This window comes from Aquarana catesbeiana, linkage group LG03, assembly GCF_042186555.1.
Source record: "Aquarana catesbeiana isolate 2022-GZ linkage group LG03, ASM4218655v1, whole genome shotgun sequence".
NCBI lineage: Eukaryota > Metazoa > Chordata > Amphibia > Anura > Ranidae > Aquarana > Aquarana catesbeiana.
Window position 1 is genome coordinate 317,050,235 of NC_133326.1, and position 25,579 is coordinate 317,075,813.

Sequence of the window (25,579 nt, forward strand, 5' to 3'; positions counted from 1 at the left end):
TTACTGGAAAGAGCAACTCCTCCTAAAGGCTCTGAAAGGACTTATTATCATTCCTCTGAAACACTTGGCACGGAAATGTTAATCCTGTCACTTGCCATCATTCAAGCCCATAAGGTTCATAAGTTCTGGTAGGGGAATGTTATGCCATAGACTGAGGCATATATTAGGAAACCTCCATATACTGAATAGTCATCTTTATAGCTTCCAAGATTTTGTGGTGCTTTATCAGCGTTGGGAAGACAGAGCCTTTTTGAAAGTGACCAGCCTCTAGAAGAGAAATGATGTGTTCAGTGGAAGTACAGCAGAGTACATACACCTTCTGAATTGGGTCCTCTATATTCAAAATGCTCCATCCTGACATTCTTTGCTGATGGGAGACCAAGAAATACATTTAGCATGAGGAGCCACCAACTGCTGTCTTAGGTAGTTGAAAGGTTGTAAGCTTTGTCCTAGTCTGATTTGCACTTATTCTAAAAAGTTAATCTGTGCTTTGCTGATGATGGGCAAAGCAACATGTGACAGACCTAGACGGAAGAGAGAGACTTTTGGAGGGGACTGAATGCCAGCCTCCTGCAAACCAATGTTCTATTATGTTTGTCTGCCTTGGATCACAGGATGTGTATTGCATTGGAGGGAGGGGGGATTCTTCCAACAGCTCTCCCTGCTAACACTGTGTACTGATGAGACGTTAAACACACCTGACCTGTGTGTCCATTGTCATTGGACAGTTTAATCCGCCCTCTTTTCCAAGGGTGGGGGGGAAGAGTCTCTGAGTTATTTTATGTGTTGTGTCCATGTGTTATAATAAATTAGTTGATTCCTGCTTGATCCTGAAGACAGAGCCGTGTCTCGTTTTTGGGGTGGATTATTTGTATGGGTTCATTGTTCGGCTGATTGAAGTGTTCGGTAGCTGCCTTTGTGTTTGGGTATGAAATGTCCTAAATGACTTTAACCCCCTTTCATACTCGGGGTGTCGTTACACAACAGTTTCACTTAAATCCCCCCTCCTCACCCCCATATACTCACTTTTCCTAGTAGACGGAACAAACTAAGGGGGTGTGGCTACAGAAATCGGTTTTAACATTGATTCTGCAGAGATTTAGTAAATAGTAATTGCCATAGCGTAGATTTTTATGTAACAGAATGAAGGCAACATTATAAATCCACTTACCCATAATAGGGCATCCGCCATCATATAATGGTGGGTCCCATTTCATTGTACACCAGTCCTCTCCAACCTCAGTTACTTCAGGAGCTAGTGGTGCATCGGGTATATCTGATAAATCAAACAAACATTCTGTAGACTTAAACTGTACTCAAAAATGTTATCATTGTTTATGTAAATAGTTTACTGAAAATAGCACTTCTAGCGTTCCTGCATAAAACAACATCAGTGTTAAAGGAATATACAGTACATGTTCACACATCCAGAGATTGGAAAAAAATGTTTTAACAAAAAAGTATTCAAAGGCACTGAATAGAATTAAAGGAATTTCCGCTTTCTCCAATAATGTGAAAAACTAGTCACTTGTTGCCTGATGATGACTGGTGAGGTCGTCTATGACCTCCAATTATCTTCAGTCTCTATCATAAAACCAGTACTGAGCCTGTTGGAACTTAGCATCAGAACTGAAAGCACTCCCTATTTAGGCCTCATTTTAGGGGAGGAAAACACAGCTGAAAAAATGCACCTAAAGACGAATTTGGCATGTGTGTTTATGCACGTTCACGTGTTTGGCATTAATGCATTTTATTGGATAGAATATTAATTTTTATTCTGCCCGTTAGAATGCATTAATGCACAAACGTGTAAATGTGCCTAAACTCACTAGCGTTAATGCACGTTTATGTTCTTTTGGTGTTTTTTCACCCAAGCACTCCTTTCCTGATAATGCCTGTGGTGTGTTTCTCTTTCTGTCTCCAAACCCTCCTGCCTCTAAACACCTGTAAATCCCTATGTGTGCAAGAACATATAGGCTAACATAGCAGTGTGTTTAGAGGCAAATGCCAGTAAAAGCTGCATTTTTTACATCCTGTGTGCATGAGGCCTTAATATTTAATTGACAGAAAAGAGTTAAAGTATAACTAAAGACAAACTTCTTTTTTTTTTTTGGATATTTGGATAGATTGGTGATGGGTTAGAGTCACTGTCAGGCTTTTCTGAGCACTGGTGCGCAGTCATGTTGGAGCAGGAAGGGGCCATCCCCAAACTGTTCCCACAAAGTTGGGAGCATGAAATTGTTCAAAATATCTTGGTATGCTGAGGCCTTAAGAGTTCCCTTCACTGGAACTAAGGGGCCAAGCCCAACCCCTGAAAAACAACCCCACACCATAATCCCCCTTTCATCAAATGCTTTGGACCAGTGCACAAAGCAAGGTCCATAAAGACATGAATGAGCGAGTTTGGGGTGGAGGAACTTAACTGGCCTGCACAGAGTCCTGACCTCAACCTGACAGAACACCTTTGGGATGAATTAGAGTGGAGACTGCGAGCCAGGTCTTCTCGTCCAACATCAGTGCCTGACCTCACAAATGCGTTTCTAGGAAAAATGGACAAACCTTCCCATAGACACACTCCTAAACCTTGTGGTCAGCTTTCCCAGAAGAGTTGAAGCTGTTATAGCTGCAAAGGGTGGGCCAACTCAATATTGAACCCTATGGACTAAGACTGAGATGCCATTAAAGTTCATGTATGTGTAAGGCAGGCGTCCCAATACTTTTGACAATATAGTGCACTTCAAGTCAATAGATACAGAGCTTAAAAATTGAGGCATTACTATAAAAGCTATAACTGATTAGGTTTCCATAATCTCTAAAGCCATTGATATAATCTACATGTGCCAATAGTGATCAGCTGCCATTCAAGCAAAATCTAACCAGCCCTTTTTACCTGATATTCATTGCTCTAAGGCTGGGTTCACACCTATGCGAATTGGATGCGGCTTACATTGCATCCAAATCACAGAACATTTTAAAATATATTACTTTCAATCAATCCCCTTTCACATATGTGCGTTTCATTCACACTCCGCATTGCCCAAAAAACGTGTGCGTTTTCTAGGCAGTGTGGTGCGAATTGCAGGCACATATTCCTCTATGGGAACGCATCTGATTCGCAGATGCGTTCCGTTGTAAACAGGCATTCTCTCCTCCTCACTACACCTCCCCCCTCTCCCTGCTCAGCTGATCCGCAGCTACAATGGAGAGGAATCGCTGAACAGCTGCTTTTTCTCTTCGCACGGAGAACGGAGCTGGAATTTGCACCGGACTGGTGTGAATCCAGCCTCAATCTCAAACACTCAACTTGGCCAAGTGTTGGTATTTATATAAATGCAACGAGATGATAACTTTAGGGGAAGATGAGCATCTACAGTGCCTTGAAAAAGTATTCATACCCCTTGAAATTTTCCACATTTTGTCATGTTACAACCAAAAAAATTTAAATGTATTTTATTGGGATTTTGTGATAGACCAACACAAAGTGGCACGTAATTGAAGTGGAAGGAAAATGATAAATGGTTTTCAAAATGTTTTACAAATAAATATGTGAAAAGTGTGGCGTGCATTTGTATTCAGCTCCCCTGAGTCAATACTTTGTAGAACCAGCTTTCACTGCAATTACAGCTGCAAGTCTTTTTGGATATATCTCTAACAGCTTTGCACATCTAGAGAGTGAGATTTTTGCCCATTCTGCTTTGCAAAATAGCTTAAGCTCTGTCAGATTGGATGGAGAGCATCTGTGAACAGCAATTTTCAAGTCTTGCCACAGATACTCAATTGGATTTAGGTCTGGACTTTGACTGGGCCATTCTAACACATGAACATGGTTTGACCTAAACCATTCCATTGTAGCTTTGGCTGTATGTTTAGGGTTGTTGTCCTGCTGGAAGGTGAACCTCTGCCTCAAGTCTTTTGCAGACAGGTTTTCTTCTAAAGCTGTGCACACACGACCAGACTTTTCGACCGGACTGGTCCGAAGGAACGAATCCGTCGGGCAATCCGACTGTGTGTGGGCTTCATCGGACCTTCAGCTGACTTTTTCTGTCGAAAATCAGACGGACTTTAGATTTGAAACATGTTTCAAATCTTTCCGATGGATTCGAGTCCGGTCGAAAAATCAGTTCGTCTGTATGCCAGTCTGATGGACAAAAAAGGACGCAAGGGCAGCTATTGGCTACTGGCTATGCTATTGGCTACTGGCTATGGCTACTTCCTTATTCTAGTCCCTTCGTACGTCATCATGTTCAAACCAACGGACTTTGGAACGGACTTTAGTTGTAACTCCGTCGAAAGTCCGTCAGAAAGACTGTCGGACCTTTGATGCTGAAAAGTCCACTCGTGTGTACGCGGCATAATATTGCCTTGTATTTGGCTCCATCTACCTTCCCATCAACCCTGAACTGCTTCCCTGTCCATGCTAAAGAAAAGCATTCCCACAACATGATTCTGCCACCACCATGTTTCACGGGGGGGTTGGTGTGTTCGGGTGATGTGCAGTGTTAGTTTTCCACCACACATAGCGTTTTGCTTTTAGGCCAAAAAGTTAAATTTTGATCTCATCTGACCAGAGCACCTTCTTCCACATGTTTGCTGTGTCCCCCACATGGCTTCTTGCAAACTGCAATTGGGACTTCTTATGGCTTTCTTTCAACAATGGCTTTCTTCTTGCCACTTCTCCAGGCCAGATTTGTGGAGGGCACGACTAATAGTTGTCCTGTGAACAGATTCTCCCACCTGAGCTGTGGATCTCTGCAGCTCCTCCAGAGTTACCATGGGCCTCTTAGCTGCTTCTCTGATTATTGCTCTCCTTGCCTGGCCTGTCAATTTAGGTGGACGGCCATGTCTTGGTAGGTTTGCAGTTGTGCCGTACTCTTTCCATTTTCAGATGATGGATTGAACAGTGCTCAGTGAGATGTTCAAAGCTTGGGATATTTTTTTATACCCTGCTTTACATTTCTCCACAACTTTATCCCTGATCTGTCTGGTGTGTTCCTTGGCCTTTATGATTCTGTTTGTTCACAAACGTTCTCTAACAAACTTCTGAGGGCTTCACAGAACAGCTGTATTTATACTGAGATTAAATTACACACAGGTGGACTCTATTAACTAGTTAGGTGACTTCTGAAGGCAATTGGTTCCAATAGATTTGAGTTAGGGGTATCAGAGTAAAGGGGGCTGAATACAAATGCACGCCAGACTTTTCAGATATTTATTTGTAAAAAAAATTGAAAACCATTTATCATTTTCCTTTCACTTCCCAATAATGTGCCACCTTGTGTTGGTCTATCACATAAGATACATTTACGTTTTTGGTTGCAACATGACAAAATGTGGAACATTTCAAGGGGAGGGAATACATTTTCAAGGCACTGTAAACGTTTTTTTATACTTATCTTTCCACCCCCCCCCCCCTTCCCAGCAGCAGTTTAGTGGTGGGCATCTCACAAACCCCAAAGACACAAAATGAATGCTCAATCTGGATAAAAATAACTAGATTGAGCAACTGTCATCTCGCGTCCTTGCGGTTGGGTATAATCCAGACTTTGTTGGTAGCTTCAGACAGTCTTGATTACCATTTCTCATAAGAAAGAGTAAACATCAAGGTTGGAAGACCATGTTTATTTGCTGCTGTTTCGTTCGCGATAAGACAGTACTGTGACTGTCTTTTGTTTTTTAAAGCAATGTCTTCTCCTGCTAAATCAATAGTCTAAACAGGAATGCTCATATAACCCAAATATTCCTGTAATGGGCCAATGCTGTACAAACATTGTACTTGCTCAATCTGACTATTTTCTGATGTCTATTAGTGTCTTTAGTGCTATTATACCTAATGTCTTGACAATTTATCCAGAAAAGTCTTAAAGCTTAAATACAGGCAGATAAAAAAAAAAATGATTTAATGTACACTTTTAAAAATAATGAATGTATGTTTACATACAAATAGCAGAAGTGCCTAAATCTGTCTTGAGGTCAGCCTCCTCTCATCCTCTGCAAAGCAGCACTCAGACTCGGAAAGTGAGAGGTAGTAATAGAAGCCAGTCAAGCTCTGCTGCATGCATATTTTCTGAGCAGAATGAGCAGAGCTGATGACTTATCGATCCATTGCAGCTCCTTCATTGTCTGGTCCAAAGGCAGCAGACATACTGGCAAAACCATTTTGTTTCTTAAAGAGGTTGTAAAGCTCAAGATTTTTCATCTTAATGCATTCTATGCATTAGGCTGAAAAACCTTCTGTGCTGCAGCTGCTCCCCAGACCCCCCTTTTTCTTACCTGAGCTTGATCCGATCCAGTGATGTGCACGTGCACAGTGGCTCCAGCCGGTGTCTCTCTCCTTACCATTTGTAAGACCCAAGACCAGGCACTATGAGGCCATGTGACCACTAGGAAACAGATTAAAGCTTATTAGACAGATTGATAGCAGCAGGAGCCATTGGCTACCGCTGCTTTCAATTAAATCCAGTAATACGGGAGTGGGGGATAGGGCCCGAGTCCTGAAGTCTGTGTCAATGGACGCAGCAGCGGGACACGGGAGCAAGTCCGCACGGGTGCCCCCATGGAAAGCGGCTTTCCGTGGGGGCACCTGATGAAGAGGAGGGGCCTGGAGCACCGGCAGGGAAATCCAGAAGCAGAGGATCGGGGCTGCTCTGTGCAAAACAACTGCACAGAGCAGGTAAGTATAACATGTTTGTTATTTTTATTTAAAAACAAAACAAGGGTTTACACCCCCTTCAAAGGATAACTATTCTTTATAATTATCCTTTAAAGAAGAACAAAAGGTTATCACCTAATTAACAAACCAAAGATTTCTCAGCACCCTTACGGACCACCCTGCAAAACAAGCAAACTTATGATTTTAGGTATAAAACAGAGGAGTTTTTTGCACACATTTGCACATATATGCCTAAGCCATAGCACCCAAGCCAAGGGACCTCTGTATATATTGTGGTCCTAACTAAAATTTCCAGAGCCTCCATAGTAGGAGCACATATGAGAATGGATAGATTAAGCGCAGGTATGCCTAGAGGGAGCTACTAAGCTTTAAATGTTGCCTGCCCCCTGCCTTTACTAATGCTGCACACCATTTGTAAGACCCAAGACCCGGTACTGTGAGGCCATGTGACCACTAGGAAACAGATTAAAGCTTATTTAGCAGACTTTCCTTCCTCTTCAATCCTCACCCCTTTTTTCCCCGGTTCCCCAGTTCCCACTCCCCAAAGTTTTATTCTCACTTGTCCAAGGTCCTGCCAGACCCTGTGTGCAGTTCAATGGGGGGAGTTTGCAGCAGCTAAACCGCACAGCATGGGTAGGGCTGGAGCATGGACAGTATGATTATCCTTTGACAGAGAAAAGGGTCACCCTGCTGGCTGTGCCTTCAGGCAGAGGGTTATGGGTCACAAAAGTAGCTTGACAGAATTGCAATTACTGTGGCAGATAGTAATACGGACAGTATGTTCATACATGTGTATTTTAACACTGAAAGTTCAGCTTTAATTTAAAGATGCATTATACAATTTTTCATAATATTTTGGTTGACTTCTGATTACATCTCATAATTCATTTAGATGGGGTTCTCAGTAGGATTAAAAAAATACGTAAAAGGTAAAAAAAAAATACATATAAATATACTCAAATGTTTTTAACTTAAGAATGTATTGTCAGATTTAATAACTGTCATTTAACTTGTAGTTGAAAAATAAAAATGCAATTATTCTATGGGCTATAAAGGTAGAATGACATACCTGCCGCCTTGACCCCTTCCAAATGTGTAGAAATCTTCCCCTACTTTGTACACTTGCACAGAAATTTGCAAGTAAATTTAATTTTGTTGTATATTATTAACTAAAAGTGGGAAAAGATCTGATTGGTAGGTACAGTATGGCTAAAACAATGGAAATATTATTCTCACTTACCAACAACCTTTATTTTGATGTGAGCTACAGCTTCACCTGCTTCATTCTTTACCATCATCCTGTACGTCCCAGTATCTTCCTTCTCAGCACAGTCAATGACTAGAAGTCCATGATCAGGAAATGACTCTGCCCTTATACGACCGCTCAGATCCGTGATCCACTATAGGTTACAAAGAACATTTAAAAAGAACTCTTAAAACCCAAATCCATGAAATTTTTCTTCTAAGCTTCCTTTCTCATGTCAATGGAACTATAAGTGAGAGGGAATTTTGCAATGAGGACACGGACAGTAACATAAGCCTGACTAGCTTTTATCCCTCCTTTAATATCTAAAACCAAGAAAAAAAATGCTTTTGCTGTAGATAGGCTTAAATTTAGATTACTTTATCATTGTATATTAATGTTTTTAAAACTTTTTTTATAATTTGTATTGCAATCTAAATTTTTCAGAGAAGCCAGATTTCAGCGTATAAATGATGTGTAGTGTTTGCATTTTACTTTTTTTCTTTCTTGTCAAGTCTATCAATCTACTGCAGCAGGCCTTACACTACTCAAAATTTGGCTTCTTCCTGTGGAAATGTCAGCATTTCATGGCCCTGCCGACACCACTGCTCCGTTTAACAAAAGTTGATTGTTCGAATTTAGACAGGATCCAATTAACCTACCAGCATGTCTTTGAGGTGTGGGAGGAAACCAGTGTAGCACCCTCTACTTTAGGTAGGTGCTAGACGTAAGATTTTATGTGAGTGCAGGTAAATTTAATCCGGGCATCCCATAATCCCTTTCCCATCCAAGTTCTAATCCCCTCAATAAATCAACGAAAACAAACCACAGGACTATTTATTGGCTCAAGTGTGTCTGAGGAGTGAATGCAGGGCTGAGCAGAGGTGACAGGTGGGACCACATCTTTCAGCAGCCCCTACTGCTACATTTGGGGGCTCGAACTGGATCACCTGATCACATGTGACCTGCCAGCCGTTGCTCCTAGCAACCGAGAAAGTGAGCCGGGAAATTGTGTTTGTTCCACCAGTATTGAGGATAATATGCAAGCATGGTACTTCTTATATACAAATTTACTGCTGAACTACACATAAGTGTTATTCTGCCATTTTTCAAGGTCAGCAATATCTTATGTGCAATGAGGTAGGCCTTATAATGTTTGCTTCCAAATGTGCCTTCCATACTGTTTTTCTAGATCACCTCCTATATTGTCAGTAAAAGGTTTAAACAAAGTTTTATTGAGTACCTTATCACCTCTACTCCAGATAATTTTAGGTGCGGGTTCACCAGTAACTGGAATCTCAAGCCGCAGCTTTGTTCCTGCTACTACTACCACAGTATTATCCGGGTAATTAAGAGAGTCAAAATGAATCCTGGGGGGATCTACAAAGGAAATGTACAATTTATTTTGTTTATTAGCTTAGAAATAATTTAACACAATAATAATGTTATATTATTATTATTACTGAGAGATGTCAGATATAAACAAATTAATAATAAAAATGGCTGAGAATACATACCAATGACATGTATGTTGGCTGGAATATTAATAAGGTATAGATCGGGAACAAATACATAGTCGCCTCCATCTTCAACCAGTGCATTTGCTATTTCTAATCTGTGATTCCTAAAAAAATAATCATTGCATTAGAATCTTAGTTTAAATTGTTTATTTGGTTTGAAGTATATATTAATCACTTCAGCCCCGGAAGATTTGGCTGCTGAATGACCGGGCCATTTTTTGCTATTCGGCACTGCGTCGCTTTAACTGACAATTGTGAGGTCGTGCGACGCTGCACCCAAACAAAATTGGCGTACTTTTTTTCCCACAAATAGAGCTTTCTTTTGGTCGCCTCTGCGGTTTTTATTTTTTGTGTTAAAAACAAAAAAAGAGCGACAATTTTGAAAAAAACGCAATATTTTGTACTTTTTGCTATAATAAATATTCCCCCTTTTTTTTTTTTGAAAGCAGTTTTTTTCTCTGTTTAGGCCGATATGTATTCTTCTTCATATTTTTGGTAAAAAAAATCACAATAAGTGTATATTGATTGGTTTGCGCAAAAGTTATAGCGTCTAAAAAATAGGGGATAGATTTATAGCATTTTTATTATTATTATTTTTTTTTTATTAGTAATGGCGGCGATCTGCGATTTTTACTGGGACTGTGACATCATGGCGGACATATCGGACACTTTTGACACATTTTTGGGACCATTGGCATTTATACAGCGATCAGTGCTATAAAAATGTTTACTGTAAAAATGTCACTGGTAGGGAAGGGGTTAACACTAGGGGTGATCAAGGAGTTAACTGTGTTCCCTGCTACATGTTTCTAACTGAATGGGGAGGGGACTGACTAGAGGAAGCGATGGATCGTGGTTCCTAGCTAATATGAATACACGATCTGTCACTCCTCTCAGAACAGAACAGGGATTTGTGTGTTTACATTTCCCTGTTCTGCCTCTCGTGCTCGCGACCGTCGGCCATGAGCATCGGCACCCCCGCTGTGCAGCGAGCGCGCGTGGCAGCTATCCCTATCCTGCGAGCCGACGTATAGCTACGACGGTTCGCAGGATCGTGCCGACCTGCCGCAGGAAATTGACAGCGGCTGGTCAGCAAGGGGTTAAAAAAGCTCCACCAGTTTTAAGTCACTTAACTATTATATCAATTGAACAGTAAGTGTAGGTGGATCGCCATAAATTCATGCACCACATCCTATATGTTGTAACAAGAAAACCGAGAGATATTTGAGACTTTTAAGGTGCTACTATATCACAATACAATAAAAATCCATCATTTATTTTAAGCATCATTTTAAATGTTAACATAGTGTGTATCAACAGACAAAAAATACACATATTTTTACACTTAAAAAGTCATCTCATCTAATTTCATCTCTGCCACACAGAAATTAGATGAGATGACTTTTTAAGTGTAAAAATATGTGTATTTTTTGTCTATCTGTTGATATACACTATATTAACATTTTAAATAATGCTTAAAAAAAAATATGATTTTTATTGTATTGAGTTGTTCTTGTGATGTAGTAGCACCTTAAAAGTCCAGAATATCTGTCAGTTTTCTTTTTACAGTTGTGCTCATAAGTTTACACCCTGGCAGTATTTATGATTTCTTGCTCATTTTTCAGAGAATATGAATGATAACACAAAATCTTTTCTTTCACTCATGGTTAGTGTTTGCCTGAAGCCATTTATTATCATTCAACTGTGTTTACTCTTTTTAAATCATAATCACAACAGAAACTACCCAAATGACCCTGATCAAAAGTTTACATGGCCTGATAATATGCACACAAGTTGACACAAAGGGGTTTGAATGGCTATTAAAAGTAACCATCCTCACCTGTGATCTGTTTGCTTGTAATTAGTGTGTGTGTATAAAAGGTCAATGAGTTTCTGGACTCCTGACAGACCCTTGCATCTTTTATCCAGTGCTGCACTGACGTTTCTGGATTCTGAGTCATGGGGAAAGCAAAAGAATTGTCAAAGGATCTGCCGGAAAAGGTAGTTGAACTGTATAAAACAGGAAAGGAATATAAAAAGATAACCAAAGAATTGAGAATGCCCATCAGCGTTCAAACTCTAATGAAGAAGTGGAAAATGAGGGGTTCTGTTGAAACCAAACCATGGTCAGGTAGACCAACTAAAATTTCAGCCACAACTGCCAGGAAAATTGTTCAGGATGCAAAGAAATGCCGACAAATAACTTCAGGTGAAATACAGGACTCTGAAAATGTGTGGTGTGGCTGTTTCAAGATGCACAATAAGGAGGCACTTGAAGAAAGATGAGCTGCATGGTCGAGTCGCCAGAAGAAAGCCATTACTATGCAAATGCCACAAAGTATCCCGCTTACAATACACCAAACAGCACAGAGACAAGCCTCAAACCTTCAGGCATAGACGTCAACAAGGCCTATAATGAAAGGTACACCATTCCTACTGTGAAACACGGAGGTGGATCGCTAAAGTTTTGGGGATATGTGAGTTACAGAGGCACAGAAAATGTGGTCAAAACTGATGGCAAGATAAATGCAGTATGTTATCAAAAAATACTGGAGGGGCATTTGCATTCATCAGCCAGGAATCTGCGCATGGGACGTACTTGGACATTCCAACATGAAAATGATCCAAAACACAAGGCCAAGTCAACCTGGCTACAGCAGAATAAAGTGAAGGTTCTGGAATGGCCATCTCAGTCTCCTGACCTCAATATCATTGAGCAACTCTGGGGAGATCTCAAACGTGCAGTTCATGCAAGACAGACCAAGAATCTACAGGAACTGGAGGCTTTTTGCCAAGAGGAATGGGCAGCTTTACCATCTGAGAAGATAAAGAGCCTCATCCACAAATACCACAAAAGACTTGCTGTCATTGATGTTAAAGGGGGCAATACATGGTATTAAGAACTGGGGTATGTAAACTTTTGATCAGGGTCATTTGGGTAGTTTCTGTTGTGATTATGAATTAAAAAGAGTAAACACAGTTGAATGATAATAAATGGCTTCAGCCAAACATTAACCATGAGTGAAAGAAAAGTTTTTGTGTTATCATTCATATTCTCTGAAAAATGGCCAAGAAATCATAAATTCTGCCTTAAGAGCACAACTGTATATGAATTGCTTGAGTTTTACTCTTCCAATACAATTTTAACCTTGAATCATCTTTCAATCATCAGATCAATTTATATAGTTGTATGGAACAGCTAACAGCATAAAATTCAATCAGTGTATGGGCAACATACACTTTTTTTTTTAAGAAAGCATGAGGAATTATGGTCTTTCTGTACAAATGTAATTGTAGTTGAGTTCACTAAAAAAGATTTATGATTTTTTAGTGCAAATAATATAATGCTACTAAGGCAGGGACTTTCTTGCACAGTAAAGAACACTAGGGTTGATTAACTAAAGGCAAATTGACTGTGCACTTTGCAGTTGCAAAGTTGCTCCAGAGTTTAGTAAATGAGCAGAAGCTCTGCAGACTTCCATCATCAGATCACATGCAAGCAAAAAATGCTGTTTTTTTTCATTATGCTTGCACGTGATTGGTTATTCTTTGCAAAGTGAAGCTTTACTTCATTTACTAAACTCTGGAGCAAATGCATTTGCAGAGTGCAACTGCACTTTGCAAATTGCACAGTCTATTTGTCTTTAGTAAATTAACCCCACTGAGGCAAAAGGAAGTTTACTCCATAAGACTAAAAGAAGAGAAAGTAAAAGTTCCATATTTACTGTTCAAATATTTCCTCAGATGCTAAAACGGCACAATCAGTAACCTTCTTTTTATGTCCTGGTATTTCTAGTGTATTCTCTTTTAACCCCTTCCCGCCGACCGTAAGCAGATATGCGTACTCGGCTTTCCGGGGTTATACCGGGATGATGCCCGCAGCTGCAGGCATCATCCCAGTACCGTTGTTTCCAGCGGGCGATCGGCTACCCGAGTATAACAGCCGCTCGGCTGTTATACTGGAGGAGCGGGAGGGGACACCCCCCCCTCCCGCAGCCTCCCGCCGCTCTTACCGGGCCTCCTGTGCGATCGGGAGGCCCGGTGTCCAATCGTGTGCCTTTGGCGGCTGGGGGCGGGCTGGAATGAAGCTGTGGGCGGCCTCGTTCCAGCCTTCTCATTGTAAACGCGGAAGCGACGTCATGACGTCACTTCCCATTTACTCAGCTGCCAATGGCGCCAGTTTTAAAAAAATATACAGTATTCAGAATCGCTGTTTTCAGCGATCTGAATACTTTGAAGTGCAAAGGAGGGATCGGGGGTCTGAAAGACCCCGATCCCTCCATAAAGAGTACCTGTCACCACCTATTACTGTCACAAGGGATGTTTACATTCCTTGTGACAGCAATAAAAGTAAAAAAAAAATAAATAAAATAAATTAAAAAAAATTTTTTTTTTTAAAGTGCCCCTGTCCAAGCGAGCTTGCGCAGCGAAGAAAACGCATATGGAAGTCAAGCCCGCATATGTAAACGGTGTTCAAATCACACATGTGAGGTATCGCCGCGATCGTCAGAGCGAGAGCAATAATTCTAGCCCTAGACCTCCTCTGTAACTCAAACCTGGTAACCGTAAAAAAAAAAAAATGTAAAGCGTCGCCTATGGAAATTCATAGGTACCGTAGTTTGTCGCCATTCCACGAGTGCGTGCAAATATAAAGGGTGACATGTTTGGTATCTATTTACTTGGTGTAACATCATCTTTCACATTATACAAAAAAATTGGGGTAACTTTACTGTTTGGATTTTTTAAAATTCATGAAAGTGTCCCTTTTCCAAAAATTTGCATTTAAAACACCGCTGCACAAATACCGTGTGATAAAAAATATTGCAACAATCGCCATTTTATTCTCTAGATTCTCTGCTAAAAAAATATATATAATGTTTGGGAACTCTAAGTAAGTTTCTAGCAAAAAATACGGATTTTAACTTGTAAACACCAAATTTCAAAAATAGGCTTAGTCATGAAAGGGTTAAATTCAAACCCTTGCTTCCATTTGTGTCTGTTCAACTCCTGTTTACTTCATAAATTAGCCTGATTTTTTAAGCAACTAATTATATATACAGTGTTTACTTTTCTGTCTGATTACCATTATTCTGACACCTAACTATAGCAGATGACGTTTAATTTCATTAATTGCATTAAATTCCAACCCCATCTCATTATTTCTGAACGCAGCACATGTCAGTCTGGATGTGCCTTTACATTGGGTTGGATCCTGGGCTGCCAATATCACTCAGCTTCCCTATGTTAGAAGACCTAAAAGGTGCATTTATAAAATGAAATAGCAAAAAAGATTAATTCACATGTAAGTAGGAAAAGCACACTGTCCAAATTTGACAAGGTCATACAAACAGCATGGTATTGGAATGGGGGGTTGAGACTTATGCTGTGCTACAAATAACCAATTAAGGAAGCAAATCTACATTTTTTTTATGCTGGTTTCTTATACTTTGAAGTCAGATCTATCAAGAGGTTCTCACCTTCCCTTATGAAATATCTTAACGCGGTCACTGCCATAAAGCAGCTGGCCATTTCTGTACCATCTTCCAGGAACATTCTCAGAGATTTCACACTTCAAATTAATTTCCTTGCCAAGATTCACAGTCATATCAGTCAGGGGTTGTAATATTTTCAGTGGCCGCACTTTAGAAAAAAAGATACAATAATTAAATTACTAATACCAAAACTTTTTTTGCAGACATAGTAAGATTGAAAGTTTAGACATGTGTTCCTAAAACACTCTCGATCCCTAAAATCATACAGATTTTTAGTACTGGACACCCACATTATGCAATATTTTCCTGTTAAATGTTAAAGGGGACTACAATTTTGGCCGGTGAATACTCAGCTGTGCTTTCTTTTTTCTTTTTACAACAATTTAGATTACCAGAATAATTGCTAAAATTTGTAATTTTTTCCAGCTCCAGCTGGAGTGGATTGTCAATGCTAATTTAATCTTCTGGTGACACCTTGTTAGGGTCTGACAGTATGTCACTGAGGCAAGACATAAGGGGAGATCTCCTGCCATGAAGACCCAGACAGTGCTACAAATCTGACAGAGGTTCTAACCCTTGATCACTATCAAAAACGAAATACGTAAATATTTTGGTCAGAATTGGGCTTTACCTACTCAGCGATAACAATCATTTACAGTATTAACATTTCTCATTGTTGCATATTGAATTAGGTTATAAAATCTTTGTAATCATTTTGGTGTTGATTCCTTTTTTTAAAAAAAAGTGACCCTTCCTTGTGTGTGACACATCTGAATGTAAGTCTTGATGGGAAATCTTCCAGGTACACTGAACTCCTTTGAGCAAATGTTAACACAGTAATATCATGCAAATATTTAAACTGTTAAGAATTTAAATTCACCATTCAATGTAATGTGTTTTTCCTAAAGGTGATCAGTTTTTTTTACACATTAACTACATTAAAGCATTAGCTAAAACAAGCCCTTACGGTCAACTTGGACTTGAGCTGCTGACTGTCCTCCTGTAGTCATCACAGAATAGGTGGCTGTGTCCCCTCTGTCTGCGTCATCAATAATAAGTATGCGCCTTTTGCCATCAACCTTTAGTCTGTACCTTGACCTCGGTTCATTAGTAATCTCAACACCATTTTTAAACCTGAGAAACCACAAATGTTTATGTGTATTTTTCTTTAATCAAATTAAATTGTACTAGTTTGAAGATGTGTATTTTCACAATTTATAAAATGCCATAAGGCTTGGAAAACTTACCATTTCACATTGGCTTCTTCATCCGATACCTCACACTCCAGTTCCACTCTTTCTCCACAGTATGTGCTGACGTTCTCCAGCTCCTTTGTGACCAGCACAGGTGGTTCTGTCATGGAGGAGACCAAGAAAAATATCACTTTAAAAACATAATGACTGTGAGATTTACTTCAGAAGCCAAAATGTGCAATTATATCAGGGTTACTAGTTAAGAGATGGGGGGATTATTCACCAAACAGTGCAGTTTGAATGAGAAGGTCAGCAATGTAGCTCATAAATTCTATCTGGTATAATCCATCTGTAGCTTATTTGCAAAGCTTTCAGCAAGTTGTACAGTGCTTTCTAGAAGGCTTTAAAGTACTATTCAGCTTTCACTTGGGATATAAGGCCTTGCACATACAGGCCTCAACTGGTTGAAATGAATGGTGTCTTTTTTCAACCAGACTAACTATGTAATATGTAAAAGAGTATTGTGTACAACAAGCTTTTACAGTATTTCATATTATAGAGTGTTGGAAGGCAACATGGTTTAATATCATATTTCTAAAGTTTTACTGCCTGGTTGATACAGCCATGTGGCCTAAGTTGAAATTTGCAAGTTGACCCAACAGCGTGTTCGAAACAAGGAGTCATAAATGGGAATTCATATCCTAACATGATGTTCTCGCCTAGGCCTCCTGATGTGAGGCATGGGGGTAGAGGAGCAACAGGTAAGACCTCCTGGAGAGGTGCAAATTTAAATGTCCCGAGTTACAGAACATAACCTGGAACAAATAGTGGCGATTCATGGACGAATGCTGCCCCTAGTGGACACTACAGCATGCTTCCTGGAAGATGGACTAGGGAAGAATGTACTTCCTGGTGATTAGGAAGGACTGCCTCTTATGGATTTTCATTGGATAGATAGGTAGACAATGGAGTGTTTGTGTGGGTGGTGTCTGAGTGGGCTTTCAAAGTATTGAGCCCCATTGAGCCCAGATGAAAGCTACCGAATACAGAGGACGACCTTTCGTAAAGTATCATTGATGTTCTTTTGTTTTATATGCTCTGTAATATTTTCTTTTAGTGTTTTATGTTCGCATTCCTACTTTCTTGGGAAATAAATGAGATCCTTGCTAATTTAAGCAGTGTGTTTGTTTTCATAGCTAGCATTGTTGTTGTACCATTACCAGTAACCTTATCAGAGCTTTGATAGATTAACCAATTATAGGAAAAGAGAAGTTGATACATATTTATAATAAATAGGAGAATCCAAAACCACCCCAATATTTATTTCATAAAGTATTTCAAATTTCTCAGCAGGCTTCAAGCAGCTTGGCTGACGTCTTTATACAAACTTCAGTTCCAATGTGTGGATATTAAGCATAGATCTTAACCACTGACTGACCACCCTGCACTTTTACTGCTACAGGCTGGCAGCTGTGGGCAGGATCACACACACACACATGATCCTGCACATCTACCCAAAGGGGGCACACGCGTGCTGCTGGCAAACTGCTGGTCCCGGGGACTCGATGTTCTCCAGCACCTGCCGATCATCAATAAAACACAGAGAATTGACACAGAGAATTCAGATATGCCTATGTTAACAAGGCATATCTCAGTTCTGCCAGGGGAAAGGGATGATCCTGTGTCTCCGCTTCCGCTATAAGTCAGCACAATTACTAGTATAAGAAAAAAATCCATAAATATATCCCATAGTTTGTAGACACTATAGCGTTCACATAAACCAAATCAATATAGGCTTATTGGTATTTTTTTACCAAAAACATGTAGCAGAATACATATTGGCCTAAATTTATGAAGAAATTAGATTTTTACATTTTTTTTATTGGATGTGTTTTATAGCAGAAAGTAAAAAATATTGTTTTTTTTCTCAAAATGGGCAGTGTTTTTTTGTTTATAGCTCAAAAAATAAAAAATGCAGTGGTGATCAAATACCACCAAAAGAAAGCTCTATTTGTGGGAAACAAATAACATACATTTTATTTGAGTACAGTGTCGCACGACCACACAATTGTTAGTTAAAGTAACGCAGTGCCATATCACAAAAATGGCCTGGTCATGAAGGGGGGTAAATTTTCTAGAGGTCAAGTGGTTAAAGTAGAACTATAGTCTCCCATTAAAAAAGATGCCCTGCAGCACTTCACTATAAGTGCTTCTTAGTCCCCCTGCAAAGTCTTGTTGATCCTGCCAGTGAAGTTCACCTCAAGCAGCTTTTTGTGAGGGACAACATTGCTGCCTTGCTGCTAACTTCAAAGCAGCATTGTCCCAGATCTGAGCTGTGGCTGTTTGCACTACACTGGGAGGAGAAGAAAGGTGCAGGGTTGTGGCTATAAGCATAGGCGTGCCCACGGGGTGTGCCGGGTGTGCCCAGGCACACCCTAATCATCCCTGTGCTCTCATTGCCTAGTTGTGACTGCTGTGAGTAGTTGTGGCTACTGCTCATGTCACAGTTGTCACCACTGGCCTGGGTTGGTCCTGGCAAGAAAAAACATTTTGTTTGCTGCACTGCAGGGACTAGGTAGTCGCCGGGACCTCAGCTGCGGCGAAGCGATCCAGCCGCATTTGCCGATGGGTCTTCTATAGTTCCGGCAGCGCAGGTCCCGCAGGCGGCGGAGTGATATACATCTGCACTCCGCCCCCCCTCCGGCCTCCTCTCTCTCTGTTCCCTTAGAAGAAGCAGCGGACTCAGCGGAGCCTGGAATCGGATAGCGGCATGTGGGTGGCTCAGTGAGGTGAGCAGTGGCAGTGAGACAGCACTGAGCACTGCAGGAAAGGGCAGCCACACGATGGACCAAAAACAGAAAAGGCAACTCGATATGAACCCTGTCCCTACCAGCAAAAAAGTAAGTGTGCATTTTTATTATATATATATATATATATACACACACACACTTACTTTTTTGCTGACAAGCCAGGCAGGGTTCATATTGATTTGAATTGTATATGTAATGTATATATATGCATACATACATACGTGTGTGTGTAATATATATATATATATATATATATATATATATATATATATATATATATATACAATTCAAATCAATATGAACCCTGCCTGGCTTGTCAGCAAAAAGTAAGTGTATATGTATATATATATATATATATATATATATATATATATATATATATATATATATATATATATAAATATGTGAGAAAAGTTGCTCCACTAGTGACACAAAAAAATTACTAGAAAATAGCAGCTAGCATCAACAATATGACAAATTGCTTATAGAATGAGTAATAAAAAATGCAGCGCTAAGGGAATACAAACACCCCCACGGATCACCTTAGGGGTGAGTATTCAACTGGGGATAATAAGTGATGAGAAATATTACAAATGTACAAAAATACATTAAAAGTGTCAAGTGCATAAATGATGATGGGTGAACTCGTGTACATGACACAGGCAAGTACCTATTGTACATAAAGTCATTTGACACAGCCCTGAGTATTCATTCCCTCTGTTGTTTTTGATGCACATCCCAGATTGCCGTGTGTGGAAGTAGTTTCCCATATTATATATCTTTATTATGCACTGCCTCCTCCAATAGACTATATATCTCTACATAGAGGAGTTTGGGGATTTGTTTTCTTGTTTATCACAGGCCTATTATCATCTGGATCAGCCTGTGTGTATGTATATATATATATTTATATATATATATATATATATATATATATATATATATATATATATATATATATATATACACAGACGCACGTGTGTTTGAGCTTTGGTTTGAGGTGCACACCCTAATGCAATAGGCTGCGCACGCCTATGGCTATAAGCAGTGTCACTGATGATTCATTCACCCCGTCCACTATTTTCTGAAAAAAACTGCCTCTGCTGCTGAAATCCCCCAGTGTTTGGCTGCAGTGTCTCAGAGGTGTGTGTGTGACACAAATAAAAGAAGGATTTGGCTACCCCAAGGGAGGTAAAAAGTTTTTTTATTTATTTAGGAGTTTCTTGCATCACATTATAACTGGGTTTGAAACCTGCTTAGACTACCTTTAGATGTACTTTAATAGGAAGTGCTGACTGTCCCTTTAAAAAGCTGCTAGCAAGCTTTCAACAAGTTTCAAATATTACTTTTTTCTTAGAGTTGGTCTCAAGTTTTGTAAATAAATGTGGTCAAATTTTCTCGTAAAGCACTTTACCATGCCACTTTTATACCTCCCAACTTTTGAACTTGAGAATGAGGAACATTTCACAGAGAGAGTGACCAGCGGCGCCCACTGACCATGACCCATTCAGGTGAATGAGGACACTCTGCAAAGGACTGCTTCTTCAAATCGTACCACACCAAACTGCATAATAATGCAAAACCATGTGGTTTGGTGGCCGCAAACACGCTGCCATTAACAATTAATGGCACCAGCATGCATCTCACAAGGGCAGCATGGTTGCATGCAGTGCGGGAAATGCACACGGAATGCCCACATACCTGCATTGTGTTCCAATGTGAACCAACCCTTAGGGAGAGAGATTTGAGAGAGGGAAGGATCACTTTGGTACATGGAAGAAATGAAGGAGGGATCACTATGGTACATGGTAGGCAGGAAGAAGGGATCACTATGGTACATGGAAGGCAGGAAGAAAGGCTCACTATGGTACTTGGCTCGTTCTGGTACTTGGCTCCGCTGTGGGACGCAGCCTGGATTTGTGGGACACCAGGATTTACTTGAAATTCTGGGACGGTTCCGGGGAATCTGGGACGGTTGGGGGGTATGCACTTTGTAAAAAGGAGCTTGAAAATATTTGCAATGAATGCAATGAGCTTTCAATGCACTGATACTTATTCCTTTTTAATACATAAAGGCGTGGATGCCTGAAGGCTCATGAAATCATACATATGGCAATACAAACCTCTAACAAACAACTCTGTAGAGCACTTTTCATCTCCAGCACACACTTGGTATGCAGCGTCATCTGCCAATGTGCAGTTATTAATAAAAAGTATCCTTTGGTTTCCTTTATGTTCAAATATGTACCTGTTTAAATTAAAAAAATCATAGTCAGTTTGTAAGCAAGTATTTTTTCACAATTATAACCAGTTAAAGTTTTTTGCTGACTGTGCTCCTGTTAGGGAGATTCACCCTCTTTTTTTGTCATGTTTATTGTTAGCATCAAAAGTAAAAGAAGATTCCAAATTTTGGGTTGACAGAACACTAATAGAGGGGAAATCTTCCAATGGGGACACTAATTCTGGTGACCCGGGTGACACACTGTCCTGCCCTCAGTTTGGAGGGATTTCCTCTCACTTCCTGTTTTGGCTATGAGACCGGAAGTAAAGGGAAATACCCCCAATGGCACACAGATAGCAATAAAACAAATGGGGGTTATAACCCTCCTTTACTCTTTCCAAAAAATAAAAATACATTTTGCCTTTAGTTATACTTCAATACTTTTTTCAACTTGCTATAGGAGAGTTATTACTAAATGATGTGAATGTACCTATACCTATAATGTTCCTATATAAATAATTAAATAAATACTAGTAGGTAGTCTAGAACACTTGAAAGGGTCTGTCAGTGTCCAAAACTAAATAAAAATGTTGTCTGGAGTTAGAATCTCTGTCTCTGTGTTTATTGCTGTCTGTATCCATACTGACAAAAGTAGGACAAGGAGCAATTTAAAATAAAAGTACAAAAGTTAATACAGGAATCCCATATATAGCATTTTTTAATTTTTTTTAAATTTTTGTATCAATTTTTTCTCTATTATTATTTTTTTTTTTTTTTGCATGGACTTACAGATTTCATAACATCTACAAAGATCTGTGATAACGCAGAGAATAGGTGCAGGAACCCCTCCCCCCCGTCTGAGTCACCCCTTCTCTCTGCCCCCTACCCACCTCTGACCACCGTCCCTTGATTCCACCCCCTACCCACCTACCAGTACTACACCTTTTAGAGAATCCAGAACCAAGTATCATTTTGTGGTGCTAAATCATTTGTATGGAACATGTTAATGATAAAAAGAAAAGCAGTAAAATAGATCCCCTGCAGCCAGCAACAATAGAATCGCAGCAATAGATCCCCACACAAAAATAGACTCCCCTGGCAACAATGGACTCCACCCCAACAACAATAGATTCCCTGCAGCAACAGTGAACCACCCACAACAAAATATCACACCCAGTAACAAAATATCCACCCAAGCAACATTAGACCACCTCCCCAGCAGCAACAACAGATCTCCCAGCAGCCAGCATCAATAGATCCTCCAGCAGCCAATAAAAATAGACCTCTCCCTCAACAATAGATCATTTTCGGCAACATAAGACCCCCCCCAGCAACAACAGATTCCCCATTAGCAACAATAGACCCTCACACAAAATCAGATCCCCACCAGTGACAATAGATCCCCCAGCAGCCAACATCAATAGACCCTCCAGCACACCCCACACCCCATGCTATTACATACATTCAGTGCTGGAGGTGCTGGAGGTGCCGGAACTGCGTTCCTCCACCTTCCCGCTGAAAAAAAGCCCTGGGTAACAGTAATCTAAAGCAGCGTTTAACTGAAATCTAGTCTGTGTACAAGATGAGGAGGATCAAATCAAAAATGAATCTGTTACTGTCAGTAAGTGACCAGGAAAATAAAGCAGTGAGATTAAAATCTTGCTATAGTGCTGAATTTTCAGCTGGCAGCCATGTATGTAGTGATAAGGTTTATAGCTCATATATTAACTTACTTCGTACTCGGTCGTATCTCCTGACCATTTTTATACCATTTGAGCTCCACTGTTGGATCTGCAAGCTCAACAACAAATCTCACACGTCCTCCTTTGTCGATCTGATAAGCGGGATCCAATTTCTTGGAAAAAGCTTTGGACACAGAAAATGTAGTTAGTCATTTGTTTTTGTGCTGTTTGAATATTTACACAGACCGTACTTGTTACTGAGGATTGTGTCATTGCTTGGCACTGTCTGTAAATTAATAAAGCTTATAGTTGACAAAGAACAAATCCGTTTCCCTATGACCACACATAGATTTGTGGAAAGCCAACATAATTCAAACACTGCAGCAACAAGAATTATCATAAAAAAACAGTGTGCATATATAATTCTTAACAATATTATTTGTGAGGTACAAGTCTGTGCAGCAACAAAGACAAGTTATCAAAAAAGCAGTTCTCAAATGTGTTTGCAATTACATGTCCCTATATACTCTAGTGTAAATCCTCCTCAAAGAGTAACTCCACTTTTGTTGAGAAAATAAAAATTAAAAGCTATATAGAAGCTTTTATACCTGATCATAGTGGCGCATGGGTAAATGCCCTTTTGCATGCCCTTCTCAAGGCACATGCCTCAGTTAGTGTAGTGTACTGTTATTAAATTAAAGGATCTATCAACCAAAAACTGGTAGCTCAATTTTTCATAAATTCTAGAACGTTAAACCCCCTTACGGTATCTTGCATCCTTTGGGAGACTTTTTTTTTAGGAGGATTGACCTCCTGGATCTTCACCCCTGCTACGGCCATTGTTAGGTAGGGCACACTCTTTCTGTTGGATGTTGTATTCATTTATATTGTATAGAGTAAAGCCAGAACTAATAGCTAAAACTTCCTAAGTGGCCAGGAACAAGACTGGAGTCATGAATTATGGCAAGATTTCACTACTATAGCAGTACTTTTATTTTAGAGGATTGTTTTGTAATATATTCTATCTTAGGTTTAAAATCAATCTTTTTTTATCAAGTACGTTGCTCTTGACTTTACCCATAACAGGCAATTATTCTCGATCTTTAATTGTTTTGACTCCCATTACTGATGAGTTGTTTGGTTTCTTTGGGTTACTGCATGCTTGTACCACCATGTGCATCATATGCACCAGTGTAGATCTGCCCTTCACATGTTTTCATACCATAAGGTTCTTAGCCATATGTATGAGCCCTATCATTTTAAACACTGGGGGTTTTAAACAACTCTGCTTCAATAAATTAAGTGCTGATTTGCACTGTTGGACTGTTTGATCATCTTTGATTTTGTGGATCATGTACTTCATTACTTGGGAGTATATAACAAAGTACTGCATTTGGTGAGCTTGTCAAGCATTGCACTGTGCTAAGTCTATATGTGTACTGGGATACAGTACCTGCACTCTTCTTCTCCTCTCTGCGCATCCGTTTCAGTCTTTTGAGCATCCCCCTCAGGTCTGTAATACCATACTGAAATGCAATCTTCTCATATTCACTGGGATTGGCATTCTTCAAGATCTCCCATACATCTATCTCTGGACCTTCTTCTGGCTTAATCTCTCTAATATCAGCATAAAGAAATTAACAGACCACACTGAGACAAGAGCAAATGCATTTTTTTATGGAGACTTCCTTGCTGAGATGAATAACTGCTTTTATAAGGTAACTATTCTAAAACCCTATGATGCTATTAACCACTTGGAGCAGAGATGTAATATTTTTGTGAGATGTAAGGAAAATACATGATTGGTATATTTTCCTGGTCTAAGTTTTTAAATACTATTTTTTTTTTATTTTGATGGTCCATGTTATTTTTGTGGATATATTCACATACATTTATAAGTAAATAATTATTGCTATTTGATGCAGCACTCCATCCAACTTGTCCTCCAGAATGAACATTTCACATTTGCTGACAATGTGACATGATGTTTGTTAATAATTAGAAACACATGCACACAGTTTGACCAAAGGCATCGGTTTTACCAACCAGTCAAACTGCATTAACACTGAAATGTGGCATGCATTGATTATATCTGGATGACCAATTTCAGTGCCTTGCACAAGGCAAGTATTTTGTGTTTTGCTGGAGGACTTTTGTCTTTTGCACATGGTTTGATCTGCTTTTGGTTTGATCTGGGATAACAATATTGTGTGCATACATTATATTGACAAACACAATGATTTGTCAATGTTTCAAACATAATGAACTCCATGTATAAAAACTGAAAGCAAGTAAAGTATAGGTGATCATAGAAGTGAACCCTACATTCAAGGCAATAGGGTTACTTAGAGATCAGAACGGAGGCCTTTCAGTATTGGGGCCCTGGATGCACTCACTACCAAGGATACTTTTTGGAGTTTGCATGTTCTTCCTGTTTTCTAGGGTTTCGTCACACAATTCAATAACCTTGGCTCCATTCCACTTTAGGTTAAAAACTCATGCATTCTTGCTTCTAGTTTCCAAGCAGTATGTTTTCAGTGTGCTTCAGGTTTGCATGCTGGGTCTGAGTGTGCATCTTCTCAAAGGGAAATAGCTGCATTTTCAAATAAAATGCCGACCACAGAAATGGATGAATGGAAACTACCATTGAATACAATAGCTCTTGCTGATTTCCTTTCTGATTCTGTGTGGTTTGATTTCTTGCCAAACTGCAAGAAAACAGCAAGAGTGAAATGGGCTCTATTGTGT

The 25,579-nt window shown here is 39.7% G+C and overlaps 1 protein-coding gene across 40 annotated transcripts in view; it reads right to left on the reverse strand.

The window, feature by feature from the left end:
• Nucleotides 1–25,579, reverse strand: part of MYBPC1 (myosin binding protein C1) — a 173,210-nt gene that overhangs the window by 57,524 nt on the left and 90,107 nt on the right. For all 40 annotated transcript variants that reach the window (XM_073620372.1, XM_073620371.1, XM_073620370.1 and 37 more), the window contains 10 exons: nucleotides 24,285–24,448; nucleotides 22,883–23,015; nucleotides 21,052–21,176; nucleotides 16,173–16,278; nucleotides 15,893–16,059; nucleotides 14,911–15,073; nucleotides 9,431–9,537; nucleotides 9,157–9,293; nucleotides 7,911–8,070; nucleotides 1,172–1,276 (listed from right to left, as the gene is read on the reverse strand). In XM_073620372.1, coding sequence (XP_073476473.1) covers nucleotides 1,172–1,276; nucleotides 7,911–8,070; nucleotides 9,157–9,293; nucleotides 9,431–9,537; nucleotides 14,911–15,073; nucleotides 15,893–16,059; nucleotides 16,173–16,278; nucleotides 21,052–21,176; nucleotides 22,883–23,015; nucleotides 24,285–24,448 — 1,367 coding nt within the window. The remainder of the gene's footprint in view (nucleotides 1–1,171; nucleotides 1,277–7,910; nucleotides 8,071–9,156; nucleotides 9,294–9,430; nucleotides 9,538–14,910; nucleotides 15,074–15,892; nucleotides 16,060–16,172; nucleotides 16,279–21,051; nucleotides 21,177–22,882; nucleotides 23,016–24,284; nucleotides 24,449–25,579) is intronic.